Source organism: Zeus faber (assembly GCF_960531495.2).
Source record: "Zeus faber genome assembly, chromosome: 22".
Classification (NCBI taxonomy): Eukaryota; Metazoa; Chordata; class Actinopteri; order Zeiformes; family Zeidae; genus Zeus; species Zeus faber.
In genome coordinates, this window is record NC_137209.1 from 2,719,879 (window position 1) to 2,735,540 (window position 15,662).

Here is a 15,662-nt window from a genome sequence, read left to right on the forward strand (position 1 = left end):
TGGATGGTTCAACCCAAGCACCAACAAAAGTAGCATGGTCAGAGAGCAGAACTGAAGATCGCCCCCATGAGTCAAAACCACAGATGTAGCAGGGACTACAGCAGGGGGTTTTTTTTATTTGATATTTGAGAGATTTTCTCCAAACTCTGTTCAATCCATTATCTTGGAGTTAACCTTCCACTTGAGCCTGCTCTGATCATTTCAACCCATCACAGTATTCAAGTAAGTTTGTCGGTCTTTTTTTTTTTTTGTCAGTGGGAATCCGATACAACAGAGGCCATATGGATCAATACTTACCCTTTCAACAGGTGAGCGATTTCTCCGTCGGCAGATTGCGGTGACGCCGGTATTTACAGACATGGGTCATTTGCTGCCCTGCTGAAATTCACTACGCCTCCTGGCAACTGCTTCAATGTGCAAAAAAAAAAAGTTCATTTAAATCATTTAAATAATAGATAACCAAACGGGGAAGATTCATGAGAAATGTGTAAGATAAATAGGTAGATGGTTAAAAGGCAAAATAAATAGGAAGGGTGATTTATGTGGTTACCACGATCATTAGACCAATAATGTTGCCCAGTCAGCGTCGATTGGAGCAAATCCCCCGACCCTGGCTGTTGGAGGGGGGGGTTGCCTTGCTCAGGTGGGGTTAAGACTAGGGGGTGTCATATTTCCATGTGGAATATGGGCTTATGAAGCCCTTTGAGCCTACTACGATGAAGGGCAATGATGCAAACCTGACCCGCAAATGACTTCCCCCAAAGATTCCTAAGTGAGTCGTTTCCCAAAACTTGATCCAAGTAAACTAAATGTCCGGCATATCCATTTTGTTTTTTAAATAATTCACCTCATTTCACATTATCGAGAAGGATTAAACTGCCCATTGAACAAGAAACAACACTTTCCAGAACAATAAGGTTAACAAAGTTCTTTATTTAGTATTTAAACAATTTAAATAAATAAATGTAACTTTAACTTAGTAATATACACCGTAGCTCTCCCTTTAGGTACTGATTAATAAGTAATTGGTTATATTGTCCCTTCAACTGCAGTCTTTATTCTGCATGGTGTTGATGTTGATGGTTGGATTATGAAGCATAGACAGACACTATACCTGTGAAGCAACGTTGATTGTTCACTTACCTTACCTTTCATTGAACACATTTACACGCTTAGTTGCGCCTGTCAGAAGGGAAGCACGGAAGTGGCAGCGAATGGTCAATTAAAAACGTGCAAAGCGCTGCAAAAAAGTTGCCCTGCAAGTGGGTCTGAACTGCAAGGGATTCCATATCCATAGAAAGAGAATTTACTTCAGGTTATAAAGAGAAGAATTGAGAGAGAAAATACATAGGCATGTGATATTTCTTACAGTCACAATATGTTAAAAAACACACTTTGATAAATCGAATCATCTCATGTTCTTGTATTCAGATATATTAAAACTATATTACTAAATCATGCTTTTTGGGGAAACAAAATTGTTGAACAATGGTTTACAATGCACCGGGATAAAAATATATTAGGGTAATAATTGGTATATTTAGCAAAATATCTATAATATATTATTTTTATTTTTCGATGCATTTGAAGGTGATGTTTACTCTTATATTAGTGTAACATATAATGGCATACTGAAAATGAGTAACACCTTAGGACAGCGTCTAATAGACACAAATAAAAAAAGGATAGATGGGAAACTGTATTTCTGTTGTATGGGACAGGTTCCCAAGCTGAGGTCCACAGCCCCCTGGGTGCCATGCCATTGTTCTGAAGGCCTATTATTTCTAAAACCCCAATAGTCCAAAAAATGTCCCATTGGACACCCTAACCCTGACCATCTCTAACATCATACCTAAACTGAACCATCTCAAAACATATACCCAAACTTAACCATCTCGAAACTTATACCTAAACTTAACCATCTGTAACCAGACATTTTTCGGACTATTGGGGTTTCGGAATATTGGGCTGTCAGAGCAATGGGCAGTCCCGCCCCCTATGGGTCCCTGAAATTGACAATGGGCCAATTGTAGCAAAATAAATTACTTTTTTGATTTTATTTTGGGAGACATTTTTTCCCACAAAAATGTCATCCTCACTCATGGTGGGTTTTTTTTTTTTGTTTTTTTTTTTGATTTCTTTTGATTTGCACGGTTGAAAGTAAATGTTAAACCACATGTTTTATAGACTGATAAAGTATGGGTACACTTTTTTTTGGGCTTTTTAGCCAGCGCTTAGTCTATCAGGAAGAACAGTTAGGGAGAACCTGGCATAAGAAACAACATAAAAACATTTCATTACTTGTTAATCAATAGGAGAATTTTAGTCTTATTTGGTATTACTTCTGTTATTAAGAGAAAGTAAAACGATGCATCAAACAGCAAAGATGAGTGAGGGGTATAAGGGCTTAAATGGCTAGATGGTTATGTGTGTGTGGGGATAGGTTTGTGTGTGTGGTTGGGAAGGGGGGGGACATGGAGATAAAGGGATGTACAGGAGGATGCATGGAGAAATCCAAGGAAAGTGTGGTTACTCATTGCTAAGTTAATGGGGTGAGAAGGGACTGAATCAGCAGCGTGTGGTTATACACAGGAAGGCAAACAAGTGCCGAGGATCAGCAGTACAATGGGAGGGCAAACAGCACGGGGGTTTGTCCAAGGGGTTGCGCGTCATTAGAAAAACGAAGGACATTTCAGACAAGTGAGATCCTTTGAAATTAGATCATTGTGTGGCGCTCTTACCAACTCATTTGTCATTTTTATTACAATGCAAATACTGTAATAACGAAGATTCCACAAGATATGTGAAGATGTGTAGGTGAGTCTTGTTCAATTGGTGTTTCTGTCTCTCCCTCTCCAGGCTATATGACGGTCTCAAATTGTCTAAGAGGGGTTTGCATTGTTCTCTAACAAAGCCACAACATCCGAATCAGAGCAGCAAGACAAAAAGATGAGAGAGAAGTGGGCAAACTACACTGACCGGCGAATCTCAAGCTCACTGACAGCAGTGAAAACTGCTGAATACATTACCATGACACCTAGAAGCATTCTTCCTGCTGGTTTAGACAACCTCACAGACCTCCATGGTTTCATCAACTCCTCCACCTCCACTCCCTCCTTTGCCCCTCCAATCTCCTCCTGCAGCATAGACGAGTCTTACAAGTACATCTTTTTGCCCATCTGTTACTCCTTCACATTCATCTTCAGCATCTCGCTTAACTCCATTGTCCTCTACCGCTCATTTCAGCGGAAGAAACGTTGGAATGCCTCTCTAATCTACATGGTCAACCTGGCCTCCACGGACTTCATGTACGGCCTGTCACTACCCTTCCTGATCGCCAGCTATGTCATGCGTGACTGCTGGGTCTTCGGGGACTTCATGTGTCGGCTGGTCCGCTTCCTGTTCTATTTTAACCTCTACTGCTCCATTTTCTTCCTCACCTGCATCTCAGTTCACAGGTATCTGGGGATTTGCCACCCAATGAGAACTATTACACTGGAGACAAAGCGGGCAGTCAAGTGGACCTGTGTCCTAGTTTGGGGCGTGGTGTTTGCGCTCACCTGCCCTATCTTCCGCTTTGCACAAACAGGATACGCAACACGGCTTGCAGGGGTCACTGGTGGGGATAGAGGATTGGTTGAAAGATTGCCAGATAAAGGTAACGGAAGCCATGGATCCTGGGGAGCCGCAGTCGAGGAGTACCAGAATTGTTGGGACGATGCGATAGACGAGGAATTCCCTGATTACGTACCCTACGGAATCATACTTCACTTGCTGGGATTTTTCGTGCCATTTTCTATAATCGCCTGGTGTTATTCCCATGTGGTTCTTACAATATTTCGGACACTACGTTCTCAGCCCCTGGCCAACAGGACATTGGAACCAGAAGGAGGGGGAAGAAGTGGAGGGGACGAGGGCAGCACGTGGAACTACAGCAAGGAGGGCGTTGTGGGGAGAGCGCGGGGAAAAGGAAGCAGCGGAATAGCAGACATGCAGGCAACAGGGGTCTTCCGTAGAGACGCATGCATTTCAAGTTTTTTCGGTGCCCACTCGCCATATGCCCACCGCCGACGCAAATCCATCAAGACCATCATTACGATCACACTCCTTTTTGCCCTGTGCTTCTTCCCCTTCCACGTCACCAAGACCATCTTCCTCATCCTAAAGGTGAGCAAGGGAGTCCCCTGTCAAACCATGACCATGATCTCCATGTGCTACAAGATCACCAGGCCACTGGCCTCATTCAACGCCTGGCTAAACGCTCTGCTCTATTTCCTCACAAAAGAGAAGAGTTCTGCTTACTGTTGCCAGGCAGCCGGCAACATCGGTCAACAGCAGGGGGGACTGCTCTGGCCCCTGAGGATGATGGGAAAGGCAGGAGACATGGAGGATGGAGGACTCGAAGAAGGGATTGATGATAAAGAAGTCAATAGCACTCCAATGGTCGTGCCAACAGGACTGGCAAAAATCACTTACACTGTTGGATGAATGCTCATTCTAGAATGACTTTCTTTTAATCAATAAACACAAATGTGAATAAATAATTTGAAGGAATATAGCAAAAGGAATTATTTGAAAGTACGTTATTGTGGATGGATAAATTAACTGAATCGCTGGTTTACTGGATCTTCTATTATTGGGGAGAGAGGGGATAGATGCAAAATTCAATGCTCGAGACAGGGCCGATGAAGTGAATCAGGAATGAAGAAATATTGAATTAAAACCAGATATTTAACTTAATGCCTGCACCCTAGACTATCTATAGGCACATAACTTTACACAATTGTATCACTATTTTTTTTCACAATATGTCTAAGTAAGGAAAGAATTTACCAAGGCCCTGAACACAATTGACACTTATCTATGCTAGATGGTTAAATTTGCATCACAGCCGTTTCTGAGAAACTGGTTATTCCATAGCGTTTGAGTTTAACAATGACCGTCACCTCCCTAAATGTATGGTGATAGATATTTTATCCCAGATATGTTATCACAGATATGTAACACATGCGATTTGCAAGGCGATTTTCCTGTCTGATAACAGCTCTGAACATACACCACCCTGTATACAAATGGTGACCTGCCTAACACACTCTGTACATTTTGACTTTAAATCCATTTTCTATTGTTTGGGAAAATGACACCCTAACCCTGACCATTAAGATTACAAATAACTGAATGTGTTAAACAATGTCCCTAAACATACAAATGTAATTTCCTTTAACGATAACCCTTTAAATTACAGGCTCTCAATTACACCTTCAGTCATTTCTGTGAACATACTGGGCAGAGGTATGAAATTGCAAGTATTGTGTTGTAATTAACTGCGAAACACTCAGTTAGTCACACAGTAGGTCATTTTACCCAAGACATATTTACTCCTTATAACTGGAAGGGATTAAGTGATTAAAACATAATTTGTAGTTTTTCATACAATTTTCCTGTATATAATGCAGAAATTACCATGTAATAGAGAGTATATTATACACCTATTTTGAGAGGTTTTCCAGCTGTCACTGATTGATTGAGAAGTGATTTATGACAGGAAGGGCCAGGGAAAAGGGGGATGGGTGAGAAGTGGTGGGAGGCAATGCTGGGATTGTATTTGACTATGGGTTGTTGCTGTCATATATTTTTTAAGTTATTTAACACAGTGATGTGAATACAATTGTCTGAGTGTGTATGAGTGGGTGTGTGTGCCTGTGTGCGTGCGTGTGTGAAGAAAGTATTGTTTGTAAACTAGAATGCAAATGCTGCCACATAAGAGAAAAGATCGTCCGTGTGCTGGAGAAGTGTGCATCTGAGACTGCTGTGGTGGTTAAGTGTGGTGTGGTGTTAGAGACAATGCTTTCGAGCAACGATTGGTTCAAGGAGACACTGAACATGAAGCTGCTTGAAATCTGAACTAAAGAGCCTCAAGTAGCATGTAGTAGATCTGACTCTGGATCCTGATACAGAATATCACAACCTAATTTTGTCTGAAGATGGGAAACAAGTTCATAATGGAGGCATAAAGAAGGAAGTCCCAGACAGCCCTGAGAGGCTCTTTAAATATGTTTAGGAACTTCTTTGAAAGATTTTACTTTGAGGTTCAGGTAAAACAGAATAGTCAGTGGGTTTTAGTGCAATGGCTAGAGAGTCTTTCTACAGGCAGGGTTTATTCACAGTGAATCTTGAATTTAGCTACCGTGCTATTTGGTTGAGTAATGGAAATGTGTACGAAGTTCGTTCTGATCAATTTGTCCCCCTCTCTAGAAAACCGAGCCCCAGAAGGTGGATGTTTATGGATTATGATGAGGGTCTGGTGTCCTAGCCTAAAATTGGTTGGAGTAACTAACATGGATCCATTTTCGAGTTGAGGGGGATATTTTATTTGTCTTTAACATAATATGTAAATATTATTCAACATATCACCAGAGTTTTACATCATTATTCACAAATTAAATAACATTTTATTGGGTTTTTTTTAAGCAGCTCGATCAGTACAAATTCATGTATGTTCTCTTTTTAAATGACCAACATTTTGAATGAAATAAAGACAATCACAAAAAAGCTCAACCCTGCTACTTGTGTGTGTGTGTGTGTGTGTGTGTGTGTGTTAATAAATTATTTAACTAATACAATAATTATTGTGAATCTGGTGACAAAAAATATGCAGTCCATGACTAGTCGACTGCTGCCAACAGCCGACTCGTAGTCATAGTAGTTGACTAGCCGACTAGTTGGTGAAACCCCTAGTGTGTGTGTGTGCGCGTGCGTGCGTGCGTGCGTGTGTGCACATAAGCATGTACTGCAGACATGTGTCTATGGACAGTATACGAATGTAAGTAATAGTAGCATTGTCTGTCTTGACACCTCTTTTTTGTTTTTACAGCTGTCTCTTTGTCCCACCTTTCTCCATCGGGCTCTATCAGGTTCCGCAGAAGTCGGACTAAACGGGAGAAGGCGGATGATTCACGCTGCCGCTTGTTGTTGGAGCGGTAACGAGGCAATATTTCAAATTTCATCTTCGCATTTACAATAATTTTACCATCACTACTTGCTACAGCGCCAGCCGCTGGTATGACTTTTCACCCGGCACCCGGTGTGTCTGACATGATCTCACTCACACACACACACACACACACACACACACCCACACATACACACACTGCTACTGACAAGCCCCGGCATTGGATAAAAACCAACGCAGCCGGCCCAACACTGGATGCTGATAGGGCATGAGAGCGGCTCTCCAGATCCTGAAAGATACATCCAATTGTCCAGGCGAAGAGCGCGGCAGTTCTGGACGCGGTATTTGCAGACCCACCTTTTGCTCATGCGCCAACAATTTTAGACGTACGCATGCGCACCGTGAGGCGGCCGACATTAAAGGTACCCCTCACTTAACGACCGAGTTCCGTTCCTACGACCAGGTTGTTAAGCGGATTGGTCGATCAGCGAGGACTTGTGTTATTTCACGGTAAGGGGGCGTGGCCATTGCAAACGCTAATGTAGTGAATACTGGCAAACTGCGAGATGAGACTGAGAACGATGAGATGAGATGTATACAGTGTATATAGTGTTTATAGTATACATAGTATATATAGTGTCTACAGTATATATAGTAGTATATATAGTATATAAAGTGTATATCGTGTATAGAGTGTATATAGTATATGTGGTATAAATAGTGTATATAGTGTATAAAGGGTGATGCACGATGAGATGCTTGACCCTGAGATGCTGCGCACGCAGGGTGCACGCCGCAGTATTATGCACAGCGTACAACACAGACTGGTCAGAGAGCTGGTTGTAAGTCTGTAAACAGGTAGGTCGTTAAGTGAGGAGTACCTGTATGTCTGTATATATAAATATACAGTATATATATATATATATATATATATATATATATATATATATATATATATATATATATATATATATATATATATATATATACTACTCACAAAAAGTTAGGGATATTCGGCTTTCGGGTGAAATTTAAGGATGAACCTAAAATGCACTATAACCTTTACAGGTGAACTTAATTTGATCTTCTCTCAACTTTTGAATGCACATGTCCAACTGTTCAATGTTTCAGTACTTTTTGCACAACTTGCTGTTCTCTCACAAGGAGCTGAACGGCAAAATTCACAGCAGGTGTTTGATCCATGAATCGACCAATACATTTCCTGGTTCAATTAGAATTGGTATTTAAACAGTCCTCTTCATCATGCTGTTCACGTTTTGACATCATGAGACCAAGACAACACCTAACAATTGATCAATATTACCTCGCCATTGTGAGGCTTCAAACAGGATGTTCTCAGAGGGAAGTGGCCACTGAGCTTAGAGTGTCACAGAGTGTCATCAGCAGGTTGCAACAGAGTACAGAGAGACTGGAAGAGTCACAGAAAGGCATGGTATAATTCTAGTCCTTTGGCCACATCCCACACTGATGAGCGCTTCATTGTGAACAGTGCCCTGCGGAACCGGATGATAAATGCCACTCAACTCCAGGCACATTTAAGGGAGGTGAGAGGCACCCAAGTGTCATGTCAGACCATTCAAAACTGTTTACATCAGCCTGGTCTGCGTGCTAGACGACCTGCAAGGTAAGCACACCACCAGGCACAGGCATCATCGTCTTCCATGGGCCAGGGAGCATTGACGCTGGACGAGGGACCAGTGGGCCTCAGTGCTGTTCTCTGATGAAAGTCGATTCACGTTGAGCAGAAATGATGGCCGCCAACGATGTTGGAGACGTCAAGGAGAGTGCTATGCATCAGCCACTGTTGTCACCAGACGAGCCTTTGGTGGTGGTGGTGTTACAGTGTGGGCAGGTGTGTCTAGTCCAGGGGTGGGCAAACTTTTTGGCTCAGGGGCCACATTGACTTTTAAAATTTGACAGACGGGCCGGGTCAGCACAAGATGCAAACATATCGAACATAAACAGAAAGAAAGCATTACAGTGTTAATACACTTACCTTTTAGTGGGAACAATGTTGTTGATCACCCATTTTTGCCAGTGCATCGAAGTCTGGTGTTAGTTTTGTTGTGGCAATTCTCAGAACAGATCTGAGGTGTTCATCACTCAACTGGGATCTGTGGGGTGCTTTGTTGGTGTTCATCACACTAAAAGTCTGTTCACACACATACGTAGAGCCAAAAAACACCAGCATCCTCTGTGCCATCTTCTGGATGTTTGTAAATTTGGCTGCGCTTAATGAAGCATAAAACTCATCCAGTTAAACTGAACTGGACTTCTCCTTTAAGACGGTGTCACATTGGAGATCAATCAGTTCCAACTGCAACTCCTGTGGGACCGTTTCAGGGTCTTGAGAGAAGGGACATGACACCAGCTGAAGTGACTTGTCAATTTTTCCAAAATCAGAGAACCGACGGCAGAATTCTTCATGCAGGTCATCCAGTAATTTCCTATATTTTTCCACATGTTGCGGGGCCTCTTTCAACGTAGCCAGTGTGGGGAAATGAGCGAATGACTTGTTTGGCATTTACTTTGAGAATAAAGCTAGCTTGGTTTTGAAGGCTCTGACGTTTGTATGCATTTCATGCACAAACTGGTCTTTCCCTTGTAGCTTCATGTTCAGCTCATTCATGTGTGTCAGTATGTCCACAGCAAAAGCTAAATCACAAATCCAATCTGTGTCACTCAGCTCAGCAAACTTGTCAGCGTTCTCAAGTAGCTCCAAAAATGAGAAAATCTCCTGTTTGAGCTCCCACACTCGTTGACATACTTTCCCCAAACTTAACCAGTGGACATTAGAATGGTAAAGCAAGTCCCTGTGATCAGCATCAGTTTCTTCAAGAAACTTAATAAACTGACGATGGGGAAGTCCCCTCGCTCGAATAAAGTTAACAAGTTTTACAACTGGCTTCACCACGTGGTCAAGCTGCAATACGGATTTACACAGTGCTTCCTGGTGAATTATGCAGTCCAGGAAAATTACCTCCTCCTGAGGGTTGTCTTCTTTCACCCTCTCCTGGATTCTTTTGAGCAGTCCGACATTTATTCCTGTCAGATTTGGCGATCCATCTGTGGTAACATTGGCGAGCGTACGCCAATGTAGCTTGTGCCTCTTGATGACCGCCGACACACTGTCATACAAGTCCTCTCCCTGTGTTTTCCCTTTTAGGGATTCCATGGCCAAAAACTCCTCTGTTTTCTCAAAATTGTCATTAATCCCTCTGATAAAAATTTAAAGCTGAGCGGTGTCCTTTATGTCCTTGCTTTCGTCCAGTGCCAAAGAATATAATGTAAATGACTCAGCTTTTCTGTTTAGCTTGCTAGCCAAGTCTTCGTCAATTAATTCAACACGGCAAGTCACTGTCCTGCGTGATAAGCTAATTTTTTCAAATTTGTTCTTGCTCTCAGGACACAAGATACCTGCTGTCTCTACCATGCACTCTTTGAGAAACTCCCCGTCGGAGAAAGGCTTGCTGGCTTTTGCTAATTTGAATGCCAGCAAATAACTTGCCTTTGTGCTTGATTCTTGGATGGCAGTTTGTCGGATAAAGGTGTTTTGCTGAGCCTGCAAGCCAGCTGCCAACCTCTGAGCAGTAGCCGTCTGTTATGCGTTAATTGGTTGTTAGCATAATTAGCATGCTTGGTAGAAAAGTGAGGGCTGATGTATTCCTTTAAAACAGCAATTGTTTTTTTGGCAAATAAGATATACAGCCTTTGACCAGACCTAGGTAAAAAAAGTATTTAGTTGTCCATTCCTTATTAAACACTCGGCACTCACTGTCGACTTTTCTTTTCTTTGGCCCACTCATTGTTGCAGATGGGTTCAGAGTAGTAGCAGAGACACCTGGTCTAGTCAATACAGAACTGCCCTACACTTTGTGAATGGTACAGTGACAAGCCCATACTACCTGAATAACATCATTAATACAGCCATTGTGCCCCTGCATGAACAACACAGCCCTCATTTCATCTTCATGAATGACAATGCTCCACTCATCGAGGTCGCATCATTAGGGAACGGCTGGTGGAGACTGGGGTACCTCAAATGGAGTCGCCTGCACTTTTTCCAGACCTGAATCCCATAGAAAACCTATGGGATCAGCTGAGTCACCGTGTAAAGGCTCGTAACTCTGTACCCCAGAACCTCAATGACCCGAGGGCCGCCATTTAAGAAGAGTGGGGTGCCATGCCTCAGCAGACAATAAGTCGACTTGTGTACAGTATGAGATGTTGTTGTCAAGCTGTAATTGATGCTCAAGGGCACATGACAAGTTATTGAGACAGACTTTTTTTGTTGTGGTATACCCACCACTGTTGTTGGCTTTTGTTTCAATAAATTGTTTGAGATGAGGAAATAACCATTGCATGCTTCTACTTAAATGCCCTACTTTCATGATATAATATCACTGAAGCGTGAACTTTTTACATTTTCCATAAATATCACCTGAAAGCCAAATATCCCTAACTTTTTGTGAGTAGTGTATATAGAGAGAGCGAGAGAGAGAGAGAGATAGATGGATAGGTAGATAGATAGATAGATAGATAGATAGATAGATAGATAGATAGATAGATAGATAGATAGATAGATAGAGTGCTAGTTAATGCTGTGCCATTGTTGGAGAGAGGTCTGGCTCAACCCAATTTCATTCTGGTATAAGGGAAAAAAATGCTCTGTTTTGTTTGTATTTTTTTTTAAACCAATCACAATCGTCTTGGGCGGCGCTAAGCCCAGGATGCAGCAGCGGTACCCTTGCAAAATAGTGTCGGATGCTATGTTGCCTTATATCAAAACACAATCAGCTGTTAACTTAAAACCTTAATAAATAAGCAGGCATTGACTTATTTAGACAGACTTGTCAATTTTATTGTTTCATCAAAGCATTCTCTCAAATTCAGATTCTGGCTTCCTCTGTTTGCTGATGGGTCCCGCTGTCCTCAGTCCGTCTGCTTCTCTGCTTTCTCCCTCCACCTCTTCACATACCTCTCCATATCGAGACAACAAGAAATTATGATAAATTATTGGTAACCCTTATGAGTTTAGACTTGTTTGCACATTTATTTTAGGTATTTATTTTATATTTTGTCTAATCTAGCCACTGGGGGTGCACAAGCCAGTGTATCATCAGTGCCGGACTCAACCCTCGATGAATAGAGAGGGTTGCGTCAGGAAGGGCATCCGGCGTAAAAACCAAGCCAAATCAAATGCGGACAACAAATCTGATTTCCATACCGGAACAATCGAGGCCCAGGTTAACAACGACTGCCGTTAGCCAACAGGGTACCAGAGGATGGATGTGGTGAGGGAGGACATGCAGGCGGTTGGTGTAAGGGAGGAAGATGCGCAGAACAGCAGGTATTGGAGGCAGATGATCCGCTGTAGCGACCCCTAACGGGAGCAGCCAAAAGGAATAGAAAGATTTTATATTTTGTCTGCCTTTGTAATACCAGGGGAATAGTTCATTAACAGTAACGCATGTCAAAGCAGCTCCCTGAAAGATGTCTCAAGATTGTCCCAAAGAGAAACTGCTTTAAATCCCTTGTTCCCCATGCCGTAGCCCTGAAAGCAAACTTACCCATGATTAGGCCTTTGAAAGCAAGGCCTTCAAATGCCTGTTCCCCATTTGCCCCTTTCCAGTTTGTCCTGATGGCCAGGTCATTAGTCATGAGCATTGCAAGGACTCTCCAGACACCGTACTGTATGTGGAGGAATGACCATAAGTTATGGTCATTCCTCCACATACTGCAAGAAATGCGAAAGACAATGCAGTTGTATGTTATCAATACAATAATGGTTAGAGTGCAGTGTAATGATTAATTTATTGCATTAGTACAGAAACAAAAACCCATTAGAATAATTGTTTCCTCAATTTACACCTACATTAGAATGTGTGCAAAGTTACTATGTGCTACTATGCACCATACCAGGTTGTCTTTTAGGTCTGATTGCTCCCCTCCAGTCTCTTTAACTTCTCCAGTGATGACAGTGGAAGCCCAAGGTCTGGCAGGTCGGTAACATCTAAAAAAGCTGATCCAGCTGACTGCTGTTTCTGCCTATTTTGCGTATGTAATTTAAACTTATGGTTTGCATGTACTTCATCAGGCTTTGCACGTCCTGCATTATGCTTTGCATGTCTCGCATTAGAGCATGTATGCTTTTCTCCATCTCGTGATTAATTGCTACAAATACAAAACGGACCACAGATGTAGCTTATTGCATACAAGACTAGTGATAATTAAGGTGTAAATTTGTCCTTTCTCCATGCTGCTACAAACTGTTAGTTATATCATTGTGAACATCCAGCCTTCCTTTTGCTGGAAAATGGAGGGAATAAACTAAAAATACAAAGTTGGGTTCATGACTAGTGTATGACCTGTATGTGACAAATAATCTCTTGAACTTGAACTTGGAACACTACATCGATGCTGACTGGATGAATTAAAAGGCTCAGACCTTTCTGGACTCTCAAAGACTCTGTGGCCTTCGCCTCTGAAGTCCTGTGACCTAATAAACGATGCACTTGTGGTCACTTACGGCAACCTGGCAACTCTCTGTGTTGCTCTCCTCACTTTCGCTGTGGCTAGTCATCTGCCTCTTCATGCCCCTGAAAATACAAGAAGGAATTGTAATTCTGTCTGGCAGTTGGAAAACATTTTGGAAACACTCTGAGATCCTTCCTGTTCCCAAAATAAATCATATTTAATAATAGTAGTTATACCTTCCTTTCCTCTTTTTGTAAGCTGGGCGGTCAACAACAGCCATTGGCAGCTTATGTTGAGCCTCACTATGTCTGTGAGGTAACATTTGCATGTTTACAGATACTGAGATTTACAGTAATTTTAAGATTGAAGGCAGAAATAACGTATACTGTATGCAGTATATATATATACTGCATACAGTATAAGTATGCAAACACATGGGAAGGCCACCTTACCTGCATTGTACCCGACATGAGCTCCTTGAGGTCCATGTTGCTTGAGGAATCTCTCCTCTCTTAACTGCCTTTGAGCAGCATTCCATGGAACAGTATGGGGGCATTAGCACATGCCGTTATGGACCCAAGATGCAGGAACAATTTAGGTCTCCTTGTTCCTATTGGAATTGAAGTCCACGATAAGAAACATAAGGTGTAGAATTTGGAGAAAGCTATATGTTTGATCGCAATGAAGTGACATTCAGTATTTATATAGATTTATATCTTGAAGTAAAAAAAATTATTTATATCAATTTATTTTAAAACACACTTTGTAACATACCGTTACTGTTGACAATATACTGATCAGCCACAACATTAAAACCACCACTAATAACCACTACTATTGTGTTGCTCGCCCTTGTGCCACCAAAACAGCTCTGACCCATCGACACATGGACTCCACAAGACCTCTAAAGGTGTTCTGTGGTATCTGGCACCAAGACGTTAGCAGCAGATCCTTTAAGTCCTGTAATACAGTTTTCACACCAAAATTAGCTAAAAATAGGATATTTACACCTTTACCAATGCTAGGAGAAATGGTGTTTTTTTCTGGTGTGTCACGTTCGACGTCACAAACATGCTGGAAAAGGTGCGTGTCATGGTTCCAGTGTGATTGGGAAAAAACAGGAGGGGAGACAACAACTTCAACAAACAATGACATAAAACTGTAAAACTTGGGGGAAAAAAGTATTTAGAGCCGTTCAAAATAATTGTACCATTCATGAATGACCCGACGCTACAGTAAAAGCAGTGTGGGGTATCAATGCAGGTGCGCACCGGCCGGTGCACACACCGGTCAGTGGCGGGGAGCGGGGACCGGATTGGGCCGATGCTTGAGTGACTCATAGCTCGTTGGGGAGCGTGGGGGTTCTTCGCCGTGCTCCCTATGGTGCGATCCCCACACTCACAACATTTCCCGGTCCCCCAAGCGGAAAAAAAAAAAATCATTTCTGATTTTCATTTTGGATTCTAGATAGAAAATGAAATGATGGAATGATAAATGGATATTCCTGTCTGTTTACGCAGCAACATATGGAACGATAATGCGCGTCGCAACATGCCGATAAAGGCATCTATTGCAGTGTCATTTGACCCGGGACTGAAACCCGGGTTTTCCTTTCCCACTGATGAGAAATGCCGGATGTTATCGGGTATAACCAGGTTTTTGGTGCAGTGGAAAAGGGGTATAAGTTGCAAGGTGGGGCCCCCATGGATCGGGCTTGTTGTTCCAGCACATCCCACAGATGCTCGATCAGATCGGACCTTAACCCCGGCCATCCACATGATGGAGAAGAAGACTTGATTCATCAGACCAGGCGACCTTCTTCTATTGCTCCATGGTCCAGTTCTGATGACCATTTTTTTTATTTCCCCCGAGAAGTTTTCAAAAGGGAATCCTGAGATACTATACAAGGAACCATGTCATTTGACATCCTCACTTACATGTAGAAGACCTGCATCATCCCATTATTTCATATCCTATTTAAAATCCAAAATCAAAACAAGAAGTTATTGATTGTTTTTTTCCACATGGGGGACCATGAAATGTCGTGAATGTGGCGATCGCACCGTGGGGAGCACAGCGGAGAACCCCCACACTCCCTGCCGGACTCTGACTCACTCTAGCATCGCCCCCAGCCAGTTCCCACTGTCCGTCGCCGAAAGACCGGTGTGTGCACCGACCTGGATGCATGGATACTCCACGCCGCTTCTTCCAA

General features: G+C 42.4%; 1 protein-coding gene across 1 annotated transcript; it reads left to right on the top strand.

Moving 5' to 3' along the window:
* The first annotated feature begins 240 nt into the window (after positions 1-240).
* On the top strand, positions 241-5,191 carry LOC307247135 (P2Y purinoceptor 3). The gene is made up of 2 exons (XM_080023201.1): positions 241-308; positions 2,860-5,191. The coding sequence occupies exon 2, from the start codon at positions 2,950-2,952 to the stop codon at positions 4,486-4,488; it is 1,539 nt and encodes a 512-aa protein (XP_079879327.1). The 5' UTR covers positions 241-308; positions 2,860-2,949; the 3' UTR covers positions 4,489-5,191.
* Positions 5,192-15,662: the final 10,471 nt, after the last annotated feature.